General features: G+C 40.1%; 1 protein-coding gene across 1 annotated transcript in view; it reads right to left on the bottom strand.

The window, feature by feature from the left end:
• Nucleotides 1-27486, bottom strand: part of LOC150079306 (progranulin-like) — a 149650-nt gene that overhangs the window by 95974 nt on the left and 26190 nt on the right. The window contains exon 4 of the mRNA XM_090383027.1: nucleotides 22147-22229. Coding sequence (XP_090239153.1) covers nucleotides 22147-22229 — 83 coding nt within the window. The remainder of the gene's footprint in view (nucleotides 1-22146; nucleotides 22230-27486) is intronic.

The raw sequence follows: 27486 nt of genomic DNA, 5'->3' as shown, positions 1-27486 counted from the left end.
GTTTAAGGTTTGAAAACTTCTATGCTGTACTCAAGAATGGAAGTTTTTAACCTCTTATTCTTGAATTCATTACATCTAGAGGGAATCTGCTGGGAAAAGGTTCTCTCCACCATGTCATTTTCGGCAGAACTGGGACCATTAAAATCACACATTCATAAAGTCTTTTCTCGCTTTGGAGCTACGAACAATTTATAATATCGAGTGTTATACAGAAGACTTTAATGATATCAGTAACACACTGAGGACAATTTTTCGTCATGTAAATACCGGAATCTTGCTTTCACGTCTTTCCCAAGCTTGTGATTAGATTTGAATTCACAATTTTTGAGCAGAATTTCCGCGATATGGTTCCACATATTCAGTTCCATTCAGACCGAGAATCTAGGTTGGAAATGGCAGGTTCACCATTGCTCTATACTAAATTATCTACCTTTAGCTATGAAGGCTTGCTGTATATGCAATAAATGAATTAATATTTAATTTTTGTTTATTCATTATTCACTTCAAACCACTGTTCACAGATGGGTCTTTTTAATACGAAGTGTGGTCAGCTGATAACAATGAAGTCCCTGACCAAAAAATTGCCGCAATTCAGGTAAGGCAATATTGTAAAGAATGCCATAGTTAGACAGCTGCATTTATGGTTTCATCGATGGTATCTAGTGGATGAAACTCAAACTGTCTAAACAGCCCCATGCCATCCCGCTACTATCACCACCGAATTTCGCTGTTCGTTCAGTACAATCTGATGAAACCATTCTTTGTTGCACATACACACAAAGAGCAATTTCACTAGATTGTTTTTCTCGCACCCGTATGCATCCTCCTGATTGCTTGAACTGTGCAACATAATTCATCACTCCGCATCACGTTTTGCTACTGCTGGATTGTCTAATGATTTCGTCCTCTGTACTAGGATAAGCAATAATGCGCATTGTCAGGAAACGACTTCGGCCTAGTAGCAGCAACAGCGCAGCAATGGTTGTTGATCCTGCCCTTCCGTTTCAACTGTCGACATGATGTGGGAGTCAATTGTGACACACTTGGTTTAAGATTAATGGCAGCGATACGATGTTTCCATCAACTGTTGGAAACATCGTATCCAACTGTTGGATACGACGTTTCCAACAGGTGATTTTCCGTCCCACATTTAGCTGCTTTCTGGCGAACAAACGCCTAATATGCTACAACCTACTATCACACCGCTTCTGAAAGGATCGAGGTCCTTACTCTATCACGTTCTGTTCCGTTTAGTTCTCATGTGATTTCTGGAATTAACCATGATTTTCTAGGAGAGAGGTATAACTCATGCATGTTGGAGTATATTTCATTAAAATCTCACATTTTTCGGTTTAGACTTCTTACTGATTTATTACCTAAATAATTCTGTTCCAAGTTTTATTTTAATATGCACTGGTGGGATTTTCGTGGATGTTTCATTTTTTGCCGTTTTTGCTTAATAAATTTAATATTGCCATAGGATTAATGTTAATCCTATGGCAACTGTATTCTTAGGCACCCTGATAAGGAATTTGTACAGATCCGCTTGTCTCGACCACCCTTTTTCCATCTTTTGCAAACTACAAGACGACGCTCAGGGGAATCAACAAGGTGACTAGAGGAAAGTTTTCATCAGGCCACTTTCTCTTTTATTATTATAGAGAATTGATTTTTTTGAGAAGGGGAAAGAACCAGAGTTCCTTACCGTTTATTTATGAAAATAGTATAGATTTTCTCCCCTCTCCCTTACTGTATCAAATGGTCTAGAAACTTTCTAAGGAGCAACAATAACAATAACTAAACCACTATACACAGCCCTCAAAATTCTTTAGACAGCTTCTCTCTATCTCTCTTTGTCACTTATGTGACAAAATGAGCACTAGTGAGTCCATCTCAGGTGATGATGGCATGGTTTTTTCTTCAGGAAACTTTCGTTTTTTTTCCCACGTAAACGCCTACCAATCATGAGATATATACTCGTACAATGAAAGAACAGAATTCAAGGGATACCTGGTTCCTGGGCAACGCGATGCTGTCACCCCTCTCGCTAGTGGACGAACCCACCGGCTGGCAAGTATATAGGGACACTGCATCACTGCATTCACGTAGACAGTAATTCGATGTAAGTATGGATAAACGTCGTGAGTTAACCGACTTTGAAAGTATTAATACTACAAGCAGTTTTATTTATAGTGAAAATATTTTTTCTGTGCAGGTATGTAATAGGATGATAGTGGGTGCCCGACGCATGGGTCACTCTATCGCGGAGGTGGTACAGAAATTGCACTATCCCCGTTCGACAGCATCAAGAGTGTATCGGGAATACGCCATTTCCGGAATAACATCTCATCGTGAACAGCGCTGTGGGCAGAGAAAGATGGTGGTTGAACGCAGCCGTCGACGTCTGTCTCGCATTGTTTCAGCCAACCGGAGAGCAACAGTGGCGCAAATCACCGCCAACTTCAACAAGGGAGGTACCAGAAACGTCTCCATCAAGACCATCAGGCGATCATTGGCCGCAATAGGTTATGAGATCCGCCAACCCACCAAAGTCCCATTGCTAACACCACGACCCAGGACGCCTGAACTGAGCGAAAGAACATCGTCACTGGACCTTGGATGATTGGAGACTAGTCTTCTGGTCCGATGAGTCCCGTTTCTAGTTATTTCGAGCGGATGGACGGGAGGGTGCGTATCTGGTGATAACCGCACGAAGCTATGCACCCGTCATGTCAACAAGAAACTGTTCAAGTAGGTGGACGGTTGGTAATGGTCTGGGGCCATGTTCAACTGGCACACGTTGGGAATTCTGGTACATCTAGACGCATCTTTGAACGGTCCAGATTATGTGTCCATCCTTGCAAGCCATCTGCATCCCTCTCATGGTCATCGTGCACCCACAGGTCAATGGACTTTTCCAGCAGGACAGTACGCCTTCCCACAGAACCATGGTGACCAGAACATGGTTAGAAGAGTATTCCGCAGATTTTACCACCATTGAATGACCTCCCCGTTCACCGGACATGAACCCTGTGGAGCATCTTTGGGATGCTGTGGAAAGGTCCGTTCGAACTTTGGATCCTCCACCCAGGAATGCGACGGAATTATAGACAGCGGTGCAGCAAGCATGAATGGAAATACCTGTGGAACGCTTTCGTGAACTATTGAACCAGTGCCTGGCCGTGTGGTGGCCTAATGTATCCCTAGATATGTATCCCATGATTTCTGTCCACTCAGTGTATACAGTTAACAGATACGACGTGCTAACACGACATGGTCCTAATTTTTTTAGTGCAAACTCAAAACTACGCGAAACCCAACCTCCTATATAATTAAACTAAATTAAGTAAATAAATTAATCAAATTCTGACAATGTTTTTATGGATCTTTAAAATAATGCAGAACACTGCGAATGAACTTTGCAGCAATTTGAAATGCATCATTATGCATAAATATTAAAATCGTTTAGAATAAGTCATATAAAATTAAATTTGGAAGGTAGTAGAAAAGAAATTATGAGCGCTCGTATTGAGCCGTACAGATCGGGGGCCAGCATTACAGAGTGGACTTTGTTCTTTCTCTACCTTATCATTGATATAAGTATGTAATCTGATTCCATCGGCCTGCGATCACCAGTAATAAACAGTTCGGGAATGCTCATCCCAACATGGGTCACGAATCGACGAACTAGAAAGCCTGCCTTCAATAAAAATGAGGTATGTGCCTTAAAAAAGATCCCCGGAATTATGCAGTCAGAGTCTTGTACCAGAATGTTAGAAGCCTTCGCAATAAGCTGGATACCGTTGACCAAATTCTTCTCGCCAGTGATATCGATATCCTCTGTGTCACCGAGACCTGGCTCGATAAAGACCAAGAATATTTTATATCCTGTGTTCCAGCTGGATATAAATCTGCTTTCACTTCTAGAGTTGGGCAAAGAGGAGGTGGTGTTGCAATTTTCTTTAAGAGCTCACAAACCTCACTCATTCATCAAGCCTCTAGCCAAACATCAGCGTACGAAGCGCTTACTGTTACTCTCAGCTACCATAGGGTCCTCATAGATGTAGTTGTTATATATATACCCCCAGCACCTTCTTATGAAGCCATCCATGAAATATCTAACTTGATCATCAACCAGCTTCATCCTTCAGCCTTGCACTTCGTCTGTGGAGATTTTAATTTTCTTCCTCAGCTAGCTAACCTTCAGCAAATGCTCCTATCCAACTTATCTTGTACAGGGTTACAAATGATCAACGATCTCTCGACCAGAGGTAACAACCAATTAGATCTCATCCTTGTTTCTTTTCCTTGCACACCTGATTACCTGCCAGAGACTTATTTCAATTTGGACCACAAGCCAATTGGTGTTCTTTTACACATACCTGCTCCACACTTCAATGTTGTGAATTCGACTAATATCAAAGTAATAGTGAGTCCCAGGTTTTTGAGTATTTCTAAATGTGTTGAGGCTGCCCGTCTGTCATCCCATGGACACTCTTAGAAAATTGTGATCTAGAAATTGCAGTGAATTTACTTACTAGCTGGCTTAAGACTATTGCGACATTTGCAGCATCAAAGAGAATTTCATCATGTCCAGAGCATGGTGGACTCCCCATCTTAACATGAGCTTCAAGTTAAAGCTTGTTAAAGTTAAAGCTTCCACATTCTGGGCAGCATCTGCACAAAATGTGGAAGCAGTTGCACAGTATCCAAGACAGGATAGCCTACATCAGAGCTCGCGCAAAATTTAATAAGCAGAAATCAAAAGCAATTAAGAATTATATGGATAGAACCCTTCGTAGCGGAAAATGCCCCTACTCTGAGCGGCATTCTGATTTCCCCCTAAATCTAGATATGAAGTCAAGCCACCTGACCAGTGCCATTAATTCTACATCAGCTTCTGCTACGTCAGGTGCTAACGGAATCCCCCAATTCATTATTAAATGTTTTAGCCCATATATTTTGGATCCCCTTCTAACTATTTTTAATGCTGTTTTGTCAAGCCATTTCTTTCCCCAGCAGTGGAACATCTACCTTGTGAAGCCTATCTCCAAAATTCAATCTTCTCCACTTCTTAAGCATTACCGGCCAATCTCCAGTGCCTCAAGTCTTCTAAAGCTCCTTGAGAAGGTACTACTTCCCGTTCTAACTGAACAACTTCTTCCACATCAGCCTCCTCAAATCCATTACTTCCTTCCTCATAGATCCACTGTGACTAACCTCTTAGCCACCACCAGCTCTATCCTCTCTGCGTTTGAATCCCAAACAGAGCTTGCAGTCACCTATGTAGACCTTGAAGCAGCTTTCGACTCTATAAACGTTCCTGCAATGCTGAAGCTACTTTCAGACCACTACCAGATCAAGGGAGAAACTCTACAGTTCCTCACATCACTCCTTCAAAACAGAATAATCCAGCTTACTGTCCATGGGCATATATACGAGCGAAGTATCCCTTCAGGCGTGCCACAGGGTGGTGTCTTATCTGGGCTCTTGTTCACAGCACTTATCTCTCCACTTGTTGAGTCCAGGTATGATATCTTATGTTATGCAGACGATATAAAGCTCCTCACACCGTCTCTATACGATGATCTTCTCATAATAAAGGATCAATTAATAATACACTGACGGAAATCGAAAACTACCTCAACCAGTTCGGATTAAAAATAAACCCAGAAAAATCTGAATTTATGATATACTCTTTAAAGAAAACGTCTTCTTATATTCAGCCCATTCTGTGTAATTCTCCAGTTCCCATCGTCAATAAGCATACTGATCTCGGGGTGTGTTTGATCCTAAGCTCTGCTTCAGTTACCACATAGACAAGCTTCTCAACCTCGTAGCTCGACTCCGATGGATTGCCAAACAGCATCTACATTATATCAATGAAGTCACAATTACTAGAAAATATATAAAACCACTGTATACTCTCCGCTTTTATATGCTGCGGAGATATGGGCATCATCTGCCACTAGCACAATCAGGCCACTTTTTTCTGCTGAGTTTTGGCTCTTAAAATGGGCCATAAACAAACATAAACTTCCTCCATAGCTAAGGACAACTGAAATGGCCAGCTTGATTCAAATTCACAGGCTCCCAATGCTGATTAGGGTGAAACGTCTTATCACGACTATCAAAATAATGGTTAGCCAGATTTCGGCATCATCATTCTAGGATCTGTGCTCATGGAGAGTCCCTCAGTCTTCCCTCAGAGCGACTCCAACTCTATGCCCACATCTCAGCCGTCTCCACCTATCCGATAAGTTCCTGCCTTTTCAGCTACTTTCGTGTGCCCAGTCCTTGGATGTTGACCTTAATAAGTTCGCTTCTGACAGGGAATACAGACGTCGCATCCTTGAATTGTACTTCCCTGTCCCTGATCCTTCTCCTCGAAGCTCGTCTTAATGCTGCAAGCCATCAATACCACCTGATGTGAAGACGGCATACTAACTTTTCAGTATGACAGTTAGTAATGATAGACTAACTACTTCTGTTCAGTGTAAAGAACGTTGCCTGTTTATACTACTATAGGTATATAAAATTATTTGTTTCCTCCAATATCTTCTTTATATATTGTATTATAAATAACTGTTAACTACCGGCCTGGTGGCCGTGAAGGGCAACATTGCAATCTATCGAATTGTATTATTATTATTATTATTATTATTATTATTGCAATAAAGATTTCTTTCTTAATTGTTTTCATTTAAAGTAATAACGTATTGTATGTATGAGAATGTAGATATTAAGAAACAGTAATTTAATGTTCGTAAGTCTGCATTCAAAGCGTAGTAGTGAAGCCAGCTTTGAATTTTTGTTTTTGGTTATTAAAATTGCTAATTCTATTTCATAGAAAATGAATTAAATATTTTAAGTTTGCGTTCATTTTACGTGTTTGTTTCGCAAATGGACAACACCTTCCTTGTGTTCCCATAATGCATCACCCAGTTGTTATTGTAATCCTAATAATGAAAGGTGTTTTCAGTTAGAAATGCATTATGCCAGTTTTATCAGCATGGTGTTTTTTCGTCTTAAAATTTCATTACTTCCTCTTTGATATTCAATGATGTTGACACCGTCTTCTGATTCTAAGAAAATTATTTTCATATTAGATTATTTGGCAGTTCGCGTGCAGATTGCAGCTCACTTCTACCCCAGTTAGGTTAGCTATCTGTGCCCACTCAAATTTATTACAACTTGCTGTGAAGTTTATGCACAAGAGACTCTTTCAGGCTGTCCAGTGTAGTGACATTATTATTGGTAAGTACATAAAATTATTACTTAAAATTAGAGTAATTTAATAGCTTAGCAGAAATAAAAAAAAAACTGCTGCATAAGGGCAATACTTATGGTATATCAGTGCATGTGAATGTGCTTTAAAGTTTTTCTTTCTTTCTGGTAATAGACTGGCATTTTAAAATTTAAATTCTTATTGTAGGCAAATGTTCCCTAATTTACTTTGGTGAATGCAGCATACCTAGAAAGGATTCAAATCAGTTTGCCATTGACCTCTTTCATTAAGAGCTGTCTGAAAAAAGGGCGATCATAAAGACAAGCATCCATGTCACAATGCAAAGATCGTGACGAATGGTTTGAATAATATCGGAACATTGCAGTGGTCAACTCTCCCACAGCTCTTCCATCATGCAGTATGATTGATGTCTTTCGAGGTTATGATGAACACCATGGCTAGATCCAAACTTCCTTACATTTCGAGGGTACAGCTCTAAAACGCTATTCGCAGGCCGGCCGCTAGTTAGTACGCCGAACCGAACCTATTAGTAGGAGGCCTACTATCCGGAAGCCTCCTAGAGGCTTCCGGATCCGGATCAACTAGTGTATAATCTTGCTACCTCAACTCTGCGAGATAGTGACTGGAGGTAGTCCGAATAGTGTGAATGCGGGGACATTGTCGAGGCCACGTTATGTCAAGGATCTGGGCCTATTATTACCATGTGTACGCCATATCCAAAAATTTCATTACTTCATACGGCATGTCCCCCTCTCACTTTTTATTACAATTGAATACACCATGAATTGTCAAACTAATAGAGCAAGCTTATCTGCGAAAAGATCTAAACCTCCCAAACACTTCCTGGTTCATTTCACAAATATTCAGGCGCCTCCGTAGCCAAGTGGGAAGGAGCAGCAGTGCGTAGCACACGCTTCTTGATTAGACCGCGGTTCGAGCCCGTCACCACCAAATACGGAGGATGCGGAAAGGTCAGGGAATGACCACCGCATATTCCCGGAGCAATATGGCCTTAGTTGCTAACGCTCCTAAAAACCAAAGAACAAACAAACAACACAAATATTCGTGGTTTCAGTTCTAATCTCAATGATGTATATTTCCACTTACTGTCTTCTAAACCCCATGTATTTTTTCTGACAGAATCTCAGTTATCGCTTGGGTCAACAACTGCTCATCTCAGTTGCCCAATTATTCGCTGTATGATTCTTTTTGCTTCAAAGATGGTATTTGTGCATATGTCCGTTCCGATATTCCCTGTCAGAGACTTGGTAATTTGGAATGTCCTCTTTTCGATCTCTCTGGCTTAAAATCTTTCTACCTCATTGTGTCAAATTCATCTATTATCTCTACCGCTCTCCCAACTTTATTAATCACTTGGAGCTCTTTGACTTCCTCTCTTTGCAACTTGACTTTCTGCAGTCCAACTTTCCTAACAGTGAGGTAATTTTCCATGGTGATTTTAATGTTCACAACTCCAGCTGGCTTCCATTTTCTAGTCACACAGACCCAGCTGGTCGAGATGCTGAGGCTTTTGCAATTACTAATGACCTCGCACAGACTGTTTATTTACCTACCAGAATACCGGACAATCCTAACCATACGCCAACACGCCTGATCTTTTTCTCACAAACAACCTTTCTAAGTACACGGTCGAAGTGAGTGGTCTTTTAGGCACCTCAAATTAGAAGTATCACAACTTGGTGGTTGTCTCTTCTCCAATGGAGCCTTTATCTCTTGGCTATTCCCAACCTCGTGTTGTTGGCATTACAAGAATGCAAAATGGGATGATCTACGGGATTTCTATTCGTCTTTTCCTTGGTCGGATTACTGTTTCAAAACTTCTGATGTCAACATTTGCCCAGATCATGTCAGTGAAATTATTCTTGTTGGAATGGAATCCTTTATTAAAATCTCGTCATTTTATCTAAACCTTGGTTTTTAAATGTGTAGGCCTGACGTAGCCCAGTGGTCAGGAGCGAGAGTGCATAGCACGCGTTCCTTGAGTGAACCGATGTTCAAGCCCGTGACTACTAAATACGATAAATATTTGTATTGACGATTTATTGTAAACGCTACTGACTTGGTTGTCGTGCCGGAGTATAAACAGAAAAAAAAAATTATTTACGGCTGTTCAAGAGAAGAATGTTTCGTATCGTAATTGGCTTATTTCCAAATCTTCAGTTTCATTTTCTGCCTACACTAGAGCTTTCAACAATTATAAAGCAGTTATTAATCAGTCCAAACTAGATTTTGAACAGGCTAAGAATAGAAAACTTGCTCCTTGTCCTAATGGTAGCCGAGCATTCTGGTCTCTTGCCAAAGGTATTGGCCGCAACTTTTTCCCATCTCTGCTTCCATCTCTCTCGAAACCAGATGGTTCTATTGTCACTTCTGCCAAGGATAAAGTTCACTTGCTGGCATCCCATTTTTCTTCCATTTCATATATTAATGATCTTGGTAAAACATCTCCCACCATTCCCAGCACGCCCCATTCAATGCTTCGTGTGGTCTTCCGTCAAAACGATGTCAGAAGGATTTTGACGAACCTTGATACTAAGAAAGCTCCAGGACCTGATGATATTTCTCCACTTGTTCTCAAAACCTGTGCTCCCGAACTTACTCCTGTTCTTTGCCGCCTTTTTTCACTTTATTATTCCAAAGGTGGTGTTTTTACTTCTGCTTGGAAATTTGCTCATATCCAGCCAGTTGCTAAAAAGGGTGACAAATCCCTCCCATACAATTATCGCTCCATTGCAATTACTTCTACTCTTTCTAAAGTAATGGAGAAATCAATTAACCACAAACTCTTAAACTACCTAGAAACCTTCCGTCTGATCAACGATCGCCAGTATGGATTCCGTCAGTGTGGATCCACTGGTGATATTCTGGCTTATGTTACCCATTAATGGACAAATTCATTGGAAAAGTTTGGTGAAACACAAGCAGTTGCTCTTGACATCTCCAAGGCTTTCGATCGTTTTTAACATAAAAGTCTTCTAAACAGGATTCCATTTTATGGTTTGCCAACTATTTTTTGTAATTGATTATCCAGTTTTCTCTCTAACCGCTCACTGAGGGTGATGGTAGATGGCTCTCTGTCTTCTAACTTCTTCACTAATGCTGGTGTGGCCCAAGGTTCAGTTCTTTCCCCTTTTCATTTCCTCTTGTATATTAATGACCTTCTTTCATTGACTGGAAATCCTATTCATATTTTTTCGATGATAGCACATTGTATTCCACTTTACAGTTTTAGAAAGCTTGCCCTGGTCAATCAGCTTCAACTTATCGAATATCCGCTACTAGTTCCTTAAATGCTGTCCTCCATGTAATTCTCCAGTGGGGCAAAGACAACTTAGTTGAATTCGATCCTTATAAAACTCAGTCTTGTCTTATATCTCGCAAAAAGGATTCTTCTGCTCCTATGCTTATCTTTGGTGACACTCCGGAAACTAGGTGGTAAGGCCTGCCACAGTAAATGCGATCCCTCTATGCCTGACCTTCCTTCTCGCTGCGTGGGGTGGGCAAGGGGAAGTCCCACTAGGGACCCAACGGCTAAATGGTCAAAGGTGTTCCTTTGACCTTTTATACCTCTTAACCTGGCACTACACGTTAACATACACTTTTTGAAACCTCAGGCCTTCACAAAGTACTGTAACACACAAAGTACACAACGCGGTAATGGGGGAAACCCATGCGGTCACCTGACAACTAACACTCTGTACTCTAATATTAGAGATTACTATGCCAGTTTTATTCCCCCTTCCTCCTTCTGAATCCATCCTACATTGAGTATTTGGGAAAGATCAGAGGTTCGCAAAGGGTTTTGTAAAATGAGGTAAATGAATATTCAGGAATATAGACCAGAAATATTTGGTTAAAGACGCACAATAACGTGTATTCGATTTGTTTTTAATATTTAGTCGTAATACGAGAATTTGTTGAAATGAAACAGACTTTTGAAATAAACAGTCTACAGACGTAATGGGTTAAAAGGAACTCCGTTGGTTGCCGTTGAAACGAATGTGCGATGGTCTTCTTTACGTCATTGTTTGAGTAAAGCAATGACCATTGAAGCCTTCTTCAGGAGGATGAAAATGTGGGAGTAATCGGATGCCAGATGAAGGTCTGTATGCTCATATTGAAGCGCTTTCCGTCTGTACTGCTGCATCTGATCCACCTAGCCTGCATTTGCTTCATTAATGGCCTTCCATGCCACGTATGGACGGATAGCCATCGCTGTTTGAAAATCTTACACCACTAAAAGATTATGGAATGTTTCAAACAATCTGCCCCGTACCGATTATCATACAACGATAATGTTCAATTCCCACCCCTCAAAAATTGTATCACCGCACGCCGAGCACATTTGGACTTTTATGTACTCATGAAGAAAAGTATGCAACAATTAGGGTATATGTCAATATTGGCAGTCGATCTACCAAAATTTCTATACCTTAAACATAAAATTACCCTTCAGAATTATAAAAACTTTTTTAGATCAAAGTATAATTTTTTTTCCCAAATTTCGGTGTAGCGTTTATCTTCTTTATTCTCTTCCACTTCCCTACACTAATGGATTGAAATAATATTAAGCGAATCATTATTGATATTAATATTAATCCTAATATTGACTTAGTATTAGTATTAATATCAGAATGGATAAATGATGCAAGGGAACGACCTTTTTCTGCATTTGTAAAAAACAAAACAAAACAATTACTCATACAAGTGAGTATGTTCCTTCCCATACAAGTGATTTTCCAATTCCACTTTAAACTTAACGAAACTCTCTGGTAGATAATTTATTCCAATAATTTGCAACACGCTGCTAAAGGAAAACTTCGTGAGATCTCAACTTCTATTTCTCCTTAAGATTTCACATTTGTGCCTCCTGGTTCTTGTCTTTTCCACTGAAAATATACATTGTTCGTTCATCTTATTAATCGCTTTAGATTCTTAATCACGTCGGGCTCCAGGTGTCTAGTTGCCATGTTTTGCATGTGTTCTATGGTCTATTTGCCTATTTCCTGGACGAAAAAACCCCAGTTTCTGTGGGGAAATAAAACCTTGCTATCTATGCCTGAGACAGACTAACTCAAAAAGACCATTAAAGTTCCTCGCTTCATCGACGGGATTCGAACCCGAGCCTTTTCCACCCGTTGTGGGGAGGACGATGACGATACCACTGTGCTACCCGCGCAGACAGATGCTCAGGACACCGGAGAGCCCGACGTGTATAAGACTCTGAAGGCCCAGTCTGTACATTCTGAGTCGTTCTTCATGCGAAAATTGATTATCACCGTCCACCATGAGAGAAGTTGGTCTTCTCTGAATCCTCTTCTAGAAGGCCCATGTTTTTTTAGCTATCTCTATTCGCACTGCATGAAAAATTTCATATCTGATTGCGTCATAAACCCTAAGTCAGTGATTTCCAAAATTTTTTTACACAGACACGCTTTGTACCTGTCAAAAATAATGCGCCATCCCATCTAAATTTTGTAATTACCAGAGTGAAAACAATGCTGATATCATGGAAAAATTTGGCAACTCCCTTTTGGGACATGAACAGAAATCACTTTGAAAAGCTGTTACATAATTTATTTTATTCCTGCCACTCAAAATTTTTACCGTGATTAATAAAATTTTACATTTCAATTTGTTTAATTAAATGGACATTACGATTAATAAATATTTGCTTAGTGAAAGTAAAGCATTTTAGTTTCACTCAAGCTTTTTTTTATATTTTTTAAAGTGCTTGTTCCAGATTTTAGGTAACAAGAAGAAGTACTTTGACATTTATAATTTGTAAACAAACCGGAAACAAACGTCACAACATAGAATATCACTCGACAAGAGTATGTGGTGAATATTATGTTCGTTTATAGTTAAGAATTGGTTCTGATGAACTCTAGAATCTGTAATGCAATAGAAGATAATACGGGCAAATAAGAAGTCGTTCGAAGGTTATGCGATAACAAATGAATGTCATTCCCATTTTGTCAACAACTACCTGATAAAAAATGGGTAATCATACTTATACTGTACTGTTAGTACAACTTGCCACCGCACTTGTGCATTTGTAATAAACAATGTCAGGGCAGGTGCGCTATGACTAAAGTACTCGGTGCCCAAAAATAAATAAATAAATTTATTATACATTATCAAAACCATTCTTGAATATACACTTGCGTGATTCGTAATTGACTATGCTGCATAGCTTGCACGCAGGTGGCGGTGGTTGCCTAATATGGAACATGTTTTGTTGACAAGAACTAGGATCCTTGGTGCGTATAGACGGACCAACAGTTCACTGGTGAGGTATACCGGTGAGGTCAATAACCTTATAAGGCAACGGTCAGGCCATGCCTTGAGTACTGCATACAGGTGTAGAGGTCTCATTTTAGGAGGGATGTAGAGCTGCTGGAACGAGTGCAGAGAAAGGCAACGAGAATGGTGAGGGGAACAGGGGGGTTGCTCTTGCCGGGAGAGGCCTAAGTTCTGAAAATCGCAGCGTCCGGGGACTAGGATGCTTGAATGGTTTGAGCGGGCTCAATTCTGATGGGGTTCTTCCTCTTGCTCAGATTGCGCGTCACAGGGGGCATAAATCCAAGTTGAGGAGGGACGGTTGTAGTGTGGATGTGCGGTGGTTTGCCTTTAGCCAGCGGGTGGTTGATTGCTGAAACAAACTTCCATCTGTTGTTATCGAAGTTGATAGCTTAAATAAATTGAAGGAAGAACTGGATAAACTTTTGAAGCGAATGGATGCGTGAAATGGGACAGTTTTTTGTTTTTTTTTTTTTTTTGGCTAATGCTGTATAAGCTTGCTTTCTTGCATCATATGCCTCTACTAACCACTAAATGTTAAATGGGAACCCTATTTTTGATTTTTATATTTCTCATATCTTTAATTTGATAATAAAATATTTTTGAAAAATTGATTTTATTGAAAGATGTTTCAGAACAAGCGCCGGTAAATGTTAGGAATTAATTACTGCAGTTACAAGTTTAGTATTCTTCTTATTTTTTATTTTTTTCAATCTATATATAAGGCAGTACTTTAAATCTTACGCGACGGTAGGGTTAGGCAACTGAAAATACATATGAATATATATTTTCAAAATTATTGAGACATTTAGAGATTAATATGAAGATGATGAGTGTTCTGCCAGAAGATGGTTACTTGATTAATCCTGAGAATTTTATATAGATACCTGCGGTGGTTTTTCGGTGCTTTTTATCCTACGGCTGCTGGTTCGAGTTTGTAGCTGCCTGTATTTAGGGTTAGCCTGTTTGCGGATTTGCCTGTTTGTGACTGTTTATAAGACACTATACTGACAGTTAGGTTGCTGTTCCTATGTCACTAAAACAATTTTAATATGTGTGGGCACTCTTTGACCTTCAATACAGGAAGAAAATTTCCTGTAGCTTTGGAGAGTTTCAATGGAAACATTTCGTCATTCTGTACACTGCTTATAGAGCTGGCCTCCTAAACGGTTTCGCACACGCCTCTTCAATTCATTCCACAGTTTTTAATAGAGGTTAAGTAACTGTGAAATGAATGAACGTGCTGCCGCTGGAATAATAATTCATTCCAGTTATTATACGTTGTTTTTTTTTTAAACTACATTGCAGTGCATGACAGGGAGCTTCGTCTCCTGAAAAGTGTATAGCCCTTCACCCTAAATTCCATTGGTGTAGAATGTGCAGCATCGTGTAGAGTAACGTGGTAAGCAGGATTTTCCATTCATTTTGCCGGCTACAAAATCCAACGCCATGACATTTAAGCATCCTCAAACTATTATATAGGATGGTGTTTGTAAATACGAACCAAAATGAAATTGGAGAAAACTTCCAGCAAAAGAGAGACCAGAGATAAGAAATTTACAAGTACCATTATTCATTCCGTGCGCGATATCACGATCTGTTGACATCCTGTAACACTGCAGATGTACAGGTTTAGTGCAGGCAAAAAGTGAACATAACATACAGCATAGAGGAATGCGTATTCGTGGTGTAATGATGCCTAAAACAGAACTGTTTAAAACTATTCAAAGTAATTTTTTAGGTATTTTTAATGTCACACCTTACTGTGTCCGTCACACTTCTTAAGAAAGCACCCCTGCATACATCGTTCAAAGTTGAGTGCGATGCACAGCATTTCAGCTCCATATCAGCGACTGCTCTCTGGCCGTCTGGATCACTACTCAGGCCATACTACGAACCTAAATCCAATATCACCCCACGCCTACCCATGGCTAATGCACTGTCCCGCCAAGACCACTCCCAAGCGTGACACCATGATAGACTTTCCTGTTCTCAGAAGCCCCAAAACCAGGAATCAGGGTCACACGATGATGAGCCCTATACATACTCTGATGACAAAACCTCTGATCAATCTCTGCAATACCACAGCTCCAATGAAATCCACCCTCAGCTGATACCAACTATTGTGATCAACCGTGCTAAAAAGCCAACGAAGAAAATAAATCCTATCCTCGAATCAGCACTCCTGAAGGTCTTGTGTCACCTTACACTCAAGATTTTTTATCAAAATGTTCGTAGTATTCGGAATAAGCTCGAGACACTTGAACAGATACTCCTGTCCCAAATGGCTGATGTCATCTGCATGTCTGAAACCTGGCTGGAACCACAACAAGAATCAATTGCTTCCGCCCAAGCTACCGGTTACAAATCTTTCTTCACCTCCCGATCTCACACCTATGGTGGGGGTGTTGCTGTTATCATAAATGCCAGCAGACTTGAGTTCGTACATGTAGTCTCCAGCAAATCCAATCTATTCGAAGCATTGATAGTAACGGTCAAAATCAACTACTGCTTATTAGATCTCGGTGCAATATATGTACCTCCAACCCTTGATGCTCAGATAATCAATGATATTGCATCCTGGCTAATAAATACGCTCCACACATCTGCCGTCCACCTCATCTGCGGAGACTTTAACTTACCACCAAGTCTCCAACATCTTCATGAGTCACTTTTGGCTAAGATTGCACCTAGTAGCCTCAGGATCATAAATGAAGGCCCAACTAGAGGTCTTCATCGCCTCGATCTCATATTATCGTCTGGTTCCTGTAGCGTCGACATTAAACCTGAAACTCACTTTGAATCCAATCATGAACCCATCGTAGTCCTATTGCAGCTCCCAACGCCCAATTTTAATGTCTCCCACAAGGTCAAAAGGAAGATAATCATCTCTCCCACCTTTATGCAACAAGATTAATTCCCTGGAAAGTTCTTGAATCAGGAGATCCGGAACTGGCTCTAGACATACTAACTAGATGGTTGCACACTGTTACCATGTTCTCAGCAGCTAAACAGGTCAGTATCTCTGCTAGAACTAATGCTTGGTGGTCTTCGGAGCTAAATTACAGTTTCAAGTGCAAACAGTCCCTCCATAAAGAATGGAAACAGTCTGGTACAGCATATGACCGAACTCAGTACTCCAAAGCTAGAGCACTGTTTATTCTGGTCCAGATGATGAGCTGTTTTCCATTCAAATCGATCGACAGCAGCTCCTTCAAGCCATCAACTCGCTGCGTCCGTCATGCACCGCTGGCGTCGATAAAGTCCCGCATTTCATCGTAAAGTGCCTAAGTCCATATATCCTTGATCCTCTGCTCTACTTGTTTAACTCCATCCTCTCTTATAGAGTGTTTCCTGCATCCTGGAGCAAATACGCTCTCGCCCCACTACCTAAAGTTCAACTACCAAGCCAGCCGAAGCACTATTGACCGATATCCACTGCAACCACGCTCCTAAAGCTACTGGAAAAAGTCCTTCTTCCGCATATAACACGCCATCTTCTTCCACAACCATCAAAGCAACTCCATTATGTTCTCCCTAATAGATCAACTGTCTCCAACCTTCTGGCAGTCCAAACGGAAATTCTAAATGCTTTTGAGGCCAGATCAGAAATGGCGGTTGTTTATGCCGATATCGAAGCTGCCTTTGATAGTCTGAACATTTCAGTCCTTCTGAATCTCCTAACCAATTACTTTTGGATCAAAGGTGACGTTTTCGCTTTTCTGCACTCGCTCCTCTGGAATAGAACAGTGTACCTCAATCATCGCAACCTCTCCTATACCCGATTCATCAATGCAGGTGTGCTACAAGGTGGTGTTTTATCGGGGTTACTTTTTACCGCCCTCTTTATTCCGTTTGTGTGTAACAGAGATGATGTTATTATCTACGCCGACGATATAAAGTTCCTAACAGAAATACCACCATCAGCCGACAGGGGAGTGATCACATCGGAAATCTGTAATAAGATCACAGCTTTCTGTAGCCATCTCAACCATTTCGATCTTAAACTGAACCCTCAAAAATCCGTTATTATGGTTTTTTTTCTCTCAAGAAGTGTCCCACATTCATACAACCCTCACTGGAGGGTGCAGTTATTCCAAGTGTAACTAAACACAAAGATCTTGGTGTAACCTTTGACCCAAACCTTAGGTTCAACTGTCACATTGAATGTGTTCTACGCAAGATCAGCCGAATGCGCTGGATTGCCCGTCAACATCTTCTTCATAACTCAGACGCAAGAACCACAATCAGATATCTGGAAACCATTGTGTATCCTACCTTTCTGTATGCCTCTGAAATACGGGCCTTCGCAGTACCTTCTCTCATGAAGTCCATCCTCGCCAGTGAATACTGGATACTGAAGTGGGCAACCCGCAAACATCGACTCCCCCCCCCCAACAGAGGACCACCAGCATGGCCGACCAACTTCAAATCCTGCGGCTGTCTCAAACAATCGGCATGAGGAGAACAGTGATCACAGTCAAAATGCTGGTTGGCAAAATCAACTCCCCTGACTTCTGGGATATATGTCAGTGGCATGTTCCACTTCCTTCCTTACGAGCCGCCCCTCTTCTTCAGCTACAACGGAACAGGCTGAAGATCAGTGACAGATTTCTACCTGGCCAAGTACTTCCTACAATACAAGCTCTGCTAACGATCGGAGTTGATCTCCTGAAATTCGCTTCGGATCGCAATTACAGGCGCTCGTTGGCCGAACTTGTTCCGCTTTTGTTTGTTCCCCTGATGTCGACTGTTACTCTTGCTATCTCCTATGAGGCGCAGAACGGCACGTCACAGGCAAATCGATGAACTATTTCACAAGAAAATGCTATGCCGAACATCAATTTGGCACTGTCAAATATTCTGACAGTGCGACACGAGTACAGTCATATATGGTCGTAAAATGAGGGACCATCCAGTTTCACTCAGTTCCAACGCTCGGTTTAACTTCATCATCACTAGCAAATCGGTTTGCTGCCAGATATTTTTTCAAATGCGCGAGCATATGGTAGTGAAAAGGAATGATGTCGAGATTGTATGGGGAGTGCACAAGCACCTATCTCTAATGCTGCAATCAAGATCGTATATAGAAGAAGTGTGGGATGCTGCAATATCTTCCAAGAAAAGCTCTCCACCGTTCATTCATATTCTCTTGTTACTTAGACATATCTGTGGGACCAAATACAGCTCTCAGTTGGTGATGCATTTCTGTAAGCTTTTCTTGGCATCTCCTACTGTCAAATATTAAAAAATGCAAAAATCTGTGCAAATATAGGTAAATCAAAGCGGCAGCAAGGTATGCGAAGTGTGCAGAAAAAGCACTGCAATACCTCATGGTCTGACTATTGCCCAAATAAATTGACCAGAAATTAAGAAAAAACACGATAGCATGGACTTCAAAAGAGATATGGTTGTCAATGCGCGTTTAATCAGTGCAGCAGAGTGGACTGCTACAGTAGGGCGGTTTAAATCTTTGATAAAAGGCAAAGCACTAGGAAAACATCCATGAACAGACGCAAATGAGGCAGAAAATGTAAGGTGGAAGAGCGAGGTATTAACCTTTGAATTTAATGCATAACAATCATAAGAAATCAGTATCCCCACCTTAATAAAAAATCCTACAAAGAATGTACTAAGGAAGTAGGAGACCGTCGAAGAAGCCGGAAACTGCTAATCTTGGACAATAACCGGAAAATACGGCTGCGCTGATGCCAGGAACTCAAAGAAGCATGGGTGCGAGGAAGTCAACGCGTTCCTATTTGTCTCGATTTCTTAGTTCTCTGATTCCATCGAAGCGTGTAGTGAACGCCAAGAGTACATTCATATACTTTATTTGAATTATACAGCTTCACTTCTGTACGGCAGTATATGCTAAGAGGGGTAGATAAAATAAGTACAAACCTGAATAACAAGTACACAGCAGAGTGAAATGGATACAATAAATGAAGTACAGCACAATATATATATACCAAAGTAAAATATAGTACAATATATACAATAAATACAAAAAAGAGGACTGTTGAAGCCGTAGCACATGAAGCGTCCAGAGGTTCTCCATTAGATGGAGCTCCTCAGCTGGTAAGTTTGCTGAAAAATGGCACTTCTGTAGGTATTATTGGCACAGAGTTTCTCTGTATATATGCCCAGCTAGTTCACAAGATTTACTGCATAGGACAGGAACATCCGTTGTAGACTTCTGAGCTGGTCATAGTTGAAGCACAGCAGCGTCGCCTCGGTTCCGTTTGCTATCCTTTGGCTGCAAGAAAGGGAAATAATTTCCGAAAGGTGTGGTGCATCTCTTCTGAATGTAAGCAGTTTTTCCAGGGTGGTGATGTTGGTCCTGATTACGACTAATTTCCAGGGAGGTCCAATTAAAGGTGATATATAGGATGCTTCTTGAGATTGTGAAAGGTTTTCCTGTTTAGCGCCTCAGGATACAGTATTCTCTACTAAGGAAACTCTTGAGTCAAGTAGACGTTGCAGAGGACCAAACAACAGATGAGTATATTGAAACCGGGGAGACACATCTCAAGATATATTGAGCATTGAAACAAGGATGGTAAACACTAGTAAGTTTTTGCTTTGCTTTCCAGAAGGCTGCAAGGGTCTTTTTCCTTGGTGTTTGCAAAGTCCCAAAGAAGGTGTTTTGTTCGTCCTAGGTGACTCCTAAATCTGTGTGATGCGTGACTCTGTTGACAGCAAGGTCATCTAGAAGGACTGTGGTGTTACTTTTATTCTTTTTGTTTGAGATGATCTGGGCGGACTTGCTGGGATTTAATTCTAAGCCAATAGCTTTGGGACAGGCTACAAGGTCCGAAATCTGGCATGTTGCAGCTTGTGAGACATGTACAGAGTCTTGTCTGCGCCGGTAGCACAGTGGTATCGTCACCATCCTCCCCACACTGGGTGGAAAAGGCCCGTGTTCGAATCCCGTCGATGACGCGAGGAATTTAAATGGGCTTTTTTCATTCCGTGGCTGGTTAGTCGGTCTCAGGCGCAGATAGCAAGGTTTTTTCCACAGAAACTGGGGTTTTTTCGTGCAGCAAACAGGCAAATCGACCAGAGAACACACGCAATTTACGGACAAAATAGATATATGGGTAGATGTCATCATTTACGGGTGACCCTAATATCATAATTTGGTTGTACAGTCTTGGCTGTATTGTGATGAAATGAACATTTTTGAGACCGTCTGCGTATGAAATAAAATTCTTGTATGGTGACATGAAGGGGTTGACGTCTGCAGAAAAAGGGATGCGGACAGAATACCCCCTTGAGGTACGCCTCTCTTTCTGGAGTACATGAAGCTATTGTTATTATTCATCACAAGTATTGGTCTTTCAGTGAGTAGATGTGTAAAAATCTCGAGTATGGGGGCCTATAATTCTGAAGTGGTTCTCGAGCGTTATAAGTAGGAATTGATGGAAAGTCTGTCATATGCTGCTTTGATCTCGAGGAAAAGTAAATCCATTTGTCCTCTATTGTTGAGAATTTTGGATCTTACAGAAAGTCTCGAGGAGGACTGTGGTTGTTGATCTGTTCTTTACAGTGGAGTATATATGGCAGAATCTGTGCCAAAGCAGTGCTCATTTAAATGTTTGAAGATGGCTTTCTCAAAGATTATTTTTATCATATTACATTTTATGGAGTTTCGTCTGTATTTCTTATTAGAATTAGATTTTTTCCTGTTAGTACATCCAAAAATGTTGCAATGTTGCATGTTTTCTTCTATAGACAGGAGTATTTTGAAGATGGAAATTAAACCATCCACCGCTCCAAATATGCGAAAGATGGCTTAAATAAAACAACGAAGAAGGCTTCAAGCATACGCTCTGGCCATCCCAATATGCGAATTTCAGTTCTATTTGAGCATTGGTGAGATGAACTGGAAAGGCATGTTCTCAGCAAATGTTCTGCCTACGACACTTCAGGAATTGAGAAGAGCTTTATTGCATTACATGAATGGTCCAATATTGTTCATGTCACTTTTTGAATACCTTGTTGACCCCCATGCCATGTTGTATCGGAGCAATGATTCAGGGCAACGGGTTCACTGTTAACTCATGATCCTATTAAAGTGTGCAAGGCAGTGTAATTTTGAACTACAGCAGACTACCGATGAGTGGCGTTGTAAAAGGTGCTATACGTGAAAACCAAACGGGATTCTTATCATAAATAAAGGAGAATTTTTAATAAAACAGCTTTATGATAACAAACCTTAAAATACTTGAATCTTGTTTAGAGCACAGTTTCTAAACATTTTGTCGATTTGTAAAGTGTCTTTTTCTTTTCATTACAGGTATGATCCGCTGCCAGTTGGCTTCGGGACAATATGGCTGCTGTCCATATTCTTTAGGAGTTTGCTGAAGCGATCATCTTCGCTGTTGTCCTGCAAACACCCAGTGCAACGTTGCAGCTGGCACTTGTCAAGCAGCCGACGGTTCAAATGTCGCAATGGTTCGCATCTCGGAGATAGAAACCGAACCGGAGATCAACAACATTATTTGTCCTGGCGGAGTCTACTCTTGTCCCGACAGCAACACATGCTGCGCAATAGGCGATGGATATTATACCTGTTGTCCTCTGCTCCCAGCGCAGTTTGCTGTCCAGGAGGAACAATCTGTTGTTCATACGGTACGTACTGTAGCGGCAGCTCCTGTTACCGAAAAGTGACGGAAATATTCAGCAAAATAGAACGCATTTCGGCGAGGCCAAAAAACGTGTAACTAAGGCTTAATATTTATGTTTCTTTGTTATTCCTGCTTCATTTGTTTGTTATTCCTGCTTCATTTGTTTCTCACAGCCGTGGAATTTCTCTAATCAGCTAGATATTAAAGTCTTAAAATATATTAAAGTCTCCGTTGTCTTTTTTCATTCCAGTGTCTTCTGCATTTGTCAATTTACTTAATAACAGCTCATAAAACAAGGCGAATTTCATGTATCGAAACTTTAAGCCATTATATTTCTTAACAAATAAATATATGTTTTTAAACTGGCTCTAATTTGAATCACCTGAAATAAGTATACGATGTTTTTGATTGTAATAGACGCGTGTTGCTTCATCAGCTTTCAGCGGCGTCAAAATGAACGGGCCTTTTAATGTTTGAAAGGAGAACCGAGATGAACGAGAACAACATTTCCTTGCTTACTTTCACTTTTTCACTGAGACTTTTTCGTATTTTTTGAAGGAGAGGCAACATTTCCTTGCTTACTTTCAGAAAGTTATGACAAGCCCCAGTAATGGCCATAATTTTGAAAAGAGTGAATTGCCACAAGAAAACATACTTTCGTTTCTAAGCTTCAACTTGCTTGCTGCTAATTACAAATTTTCGAAGCATTTATAGCGATAGCCCAAATGAAATTATTCATCAGAATTAAGGGTTTGAGTGTCTTTGGCCTTAGGGAACAGCGAAGAAGGAATTTTAGTGGATGTCATGGCAAAAGGGCAAAGAATGAACAAAGAAACTCACATCATCACTTTAAAATAACCGAAAGTTGCTAATGACTCAAATTCTGAACACTTTCAATTTCAATTCAATTTCGAGATAACTGGAAATGTAAGTAATTTAGATTTTAAGTTTAAAGTACCGAAATTACACCTTTGCTTATTGTTTTCTCCCGGCCAATAACATGACTATGATGTAGGATGCTTTTTCTCCCGGAAACTCGGGGTTTTCGTCCAGCAGACAGAAATTACCACAGAACAGACGCAATTTACAGAGAGTATCAAGCAGCAATATGCCCTTAGTCGCTGATGCTTCTAAAACTTTACCATCATAATAACAACAACCTCCTGAAAACTGGAGTTTTTCATCCAAAGAAATTGGCAACACACTTTAGGATATTCCAAATTTACAAGTATGAGGATATTTGATTACGGGGAAGGGAGAGAGGAACAGATAAAAAATACACTTACCAGATTTCGAAGGTGGGGAGGACGTTATTCAATATAAGAAGTATAGCCTTCTTTCAATATTTTTGGTCTGCCAACCAAATAAAATGGAAATTACAAAAGTCTTTTTGCATAACATATTTTTCCTTCAAACGTGTTTGACTTTCTTGTTCAAAAATCTAAGAACATCTAACTCCCTCGCAAGAGCTTCAAACTGTGTATTTTTTGGCTCCCACATTAGCTTCCTTTTGGCAGCATCCTATCGAGCTTCCTTTTGGCAGCATAACCACATTTCGAAGTTTTTCTGTAATGGTTACGTCATTGTAGTTTCTGTTGCCTTTTTACAATGCAGTTTTTATCATCAAGTATTCTGTGACATTGTAGCAAATAGCGTAACAATATACAATTACCATTTATTATTATCATCGATATGTTACTGTATGACAGCTTGAAGGTTTTTTATTTAATATTTTTTACGTTAGTTCACCAAATTACCGTGTATTGTCGCGACAGTCGAATGCAGTTTGCTCAATCTCATTGTTGGATTGTGTTGTGGTGGAAGTGAATAAGCCTAGTTTGTGATATTTTCAGTATTTTTAATAACGAAAAGGTTGTTCGAGCGAGATGAAGTAAGGTAAGCTTACTATTTTAATAAGTTTAATCGTATAGTAAGTGTTGTTTAAATTCTGAAATGTGGTTGGACTTAAAGTATGTTTTTGTGTATTAAGAAGAAACGCAAATGCATATTTACTTATTTTACGTAATGTGAGAGTTAAAGATTAGACTAGGCTCATATATACATTTAATAAATATGTCGCATATTGTTTATTACACCAATAATTTATTTATTTTTTATGTGTTGCGCTTGCGTTAAGTTAATGTTAGCGCGTTGCTTTAACGCAAACCAAGAACCTATTTTTCACGTTGAATTTACTCTCTACCGAACAATGTTTGCCACCTGATAAGTTTATGTGCAGTCTGTAAAATCGGTTTAAGTAATTTTAGATTAGCCCTTTATTGTAGAAGATTAAAATACTGATTTATATCGGATTAAGGTGATTAAATAACAAGTACCTTCTCTCTGAAGAAGTTGGGGCAACATTCGAATTTAAATACATTCGAACACTGACTCATTTTGTGTTGGTATTTCGTTTGTTGCATGTCAGATTCAGTTGGTATGCATTGCTAATGACCATTGTGTTTCGGCAACCAATCAGAACTTCATTTGGTAGGTACTTATCTTTCCCAATGCAAATTAGCTGACGAACACGTATGTGTTGTGTGAACTATGCAAACACATGCGCAGTATTAACGGAGAAACTATCTAAAGAGGGGTGAATGGAAGCAGGTCGTTGAGTAGCAGAGTACATTTTTCCCTTGGAAAGTGTCATTTCCTTAATCAAATTATGCGTACCTAATACCTTATTAGGTACGCATAATACCTTATTAGGTACACCTACCTATTAAGGCTATTAGGTAGGCCTATCTAATAGCCTTATTCACTATTAGGTACGCCTACCTAATAGCGAATAAGGCTCCCTTTAGTTCTCAGAGCTTCTAGATTCTACGTGGTATAGCCTCAGTAGGGGTATTGAAAGCTTGCCAGCCCAAAGAAAGGGTGGTTCATTGTGACAAAACTGCTTCCCACAGTTGTTGCTAATTGGATGGTTACGTGCTTTGAAGAGCTTATTCAACCTTCTCTCACATGTGCTCAGTTAGATTGAGATCTGGTGACTGGGAGATACCGCAGCATGTTGAATTCACTCTCCTCTATCATTCAAATGTTGCTTCTCGGATATCAGGGGGGGGGACCCAAGTGCACCGAAAAACGCCACCCACGCTTGCGAACCTGAATAATTCACAACTTTTTGTGTTATACTGCTTTCTTATGATATTCATTGTCTCTGCTAGAAACTATACCTAGCATTGTAGATCAGAAGACTTATGTAAATTTAGAGAGAGAGAGAGATTGGATAAACATTCGACAACAGATAAATTATAAAACAAGTGAGATTTTATTTTAGTTTTATTTATTTTTTATTATTTTTTGAAGGCAGATGCATTGTGCTTCCTTGTGGCACAATGAATATAATCATCGTCCTCCCGCACTGTGTGTAAAAAAAAAAAAAAAATCCCATAAAAGTACCTGGGTTCGATTCCCTTCATTGACAGATTTGAACCCAGGAATTTTTATCGTAATTTTTCATAATGTCGTTGAATTAGTCGGTCTCAGATGATTGTTCTATGATTTTCCCTCCCGGAAACTTGGGGTTTCTCTGTCCAGCAAACCGGCCACAGAACACTCAATTTATAGACATACTGGCGCCTCATAACCTTAGTTTCTTTGACGGGCGGTCAATACTTACCTAAAATTGCTTCCTTACATCATTCTGCCTTTTAATACTAATGTGATTTCATTTTATCTAAAATAAGGAGAAATTTGACGTTTAAGTTCTGTACGGGGAAATTTGACGTTTCAGTTCTGTAAGGGGAAATTTGACGTTACTACACGGTAGTGTCTGTTCTGTACTGCATACTGCTAATTTTAGTGATTTTCAATGTCTTATTTGTTAGATTGAGCATTAATTATTCCCATGCCATGACGGTAGTGTATAACACAATCATTGCTAAGATACAACTATTTTGAAACGCCTATTTGATTATTTATCGATGTCGCAGGACTAATTTTCTCTTAAATGAGCTAGCTAAATGTGGGCATCTTTACGTTCCGAACATATTTTAGTTTTCTGATCTCCTGAAGATTTAAGTTAACTTCTGTTGTCTCCTGGCTTGAGGAGGGTGGCTGCTCACTTTCAGAGAACAAAATACCAGTTTCCGAAAAGTTTTGCATCTGTTTCTTTCGTACACTTCCTAGAATTTCAGTAGAATATTACAGCTAATTTTTTTATTGGTGCTACTTATTTTTATTATAATTCGTTGTTTATTTACTCTTAACTTATTTTCATTCCCAGTAATTTAAATATAAAACATCAAGCGTACATTGAGTCAGCTACTACGGGTTCCATGTTGGCTGCTTTTCCATTAATCTTCGATTTCCTTTAGCTGTCAGTCACACTCCAGGAGTAAGGTCATAAATTATTTGATTAATCTGACAGCATGTACGTAAAAGCAACTAAATATGCAATCGACTTATACGTATTTAAATTATACGTCGATTACATATTTACTTGCTGAGAGTAACTTGTTAACACGCTAATTTGTGTGTTAACACACACACACACACTTTGCTGTAGCTTTGCGTTCAGTGACTTGAAAGGGCCTGTCAGTCAATCAATTACTTCCTGGATGGCTGTTACGAGGTTTTCTAGTCTGATTTCTCGTATAAAACATCCAGGCCTTGCTTATCACATAGCTGATCAGCAGCCCAGTTTTGTTGAAGGGTTGTGAAAGAGTGGTGTACTGCTTGCAGTACATTGTGTTGTCCGAAAGATGCTGGAGTTATAAATACTGCTGATTGAGCACGTCCAACTTCAACAGCCCACATTTTCAACCCTTTAAAGCATTAAAGGAAGTGTGAGCTGTACCCTCTACTTATCAGTAGGTGGGCGTTCAACCCATGTATATATGTAGAGTATCTCATGTAGGACGGCACCTGAACGTCAGTTCAACTCCTCCTTGGTACACCTGATGAATATAGGACTCTGTAAAAGGCCAGAAATGTGTGTAGTGTTATATTTGTGCTGTGTATGTCTGTTGTTTAGTTGTGTCTGGCTATTTCACATGGGTCGTTGCACGTTTATTCGCTTTACCAACTTGTTGACAGTATGCTAGGACTCTGTATCATGCCAGCATGTTTCTAACAAACCACGGAGACGTGCCTTTGCTTTTCTTCCATTATGAAGTTTATTAGGAATGCTGATCATGCTTCACAAGCATAACTCATCATAGCACCTGCAGCGCGCACACGCACACCACTTCAGCTAAATTTTGTAGTCACTTGCCTCGTTTGCTATTTAAAAAGTACCCATTCGCACGCACGCACGCCATATATTGTCGTATA

Source organism: Mastigoproctus giganteus, chromosome 10 (genome assembly GCF_048544385.1).
Source record: "Mastigoproctus giganteus isolate SK-2022 chromosome 10, ASM4854438v1, whole genome shotgun sequence".
NCBI lineage: Eukaryota > Metazoa > Arthropoda > Arachnida > Uropygi > Thelyphonidae > Mastigoproctus > Mastigoproctus giganteus.
The sequence above is the reverse complement of the archived record's forward strand: the minus strand, read 5'-3'. Positions and strand labels throughout refer to the sequence as shown.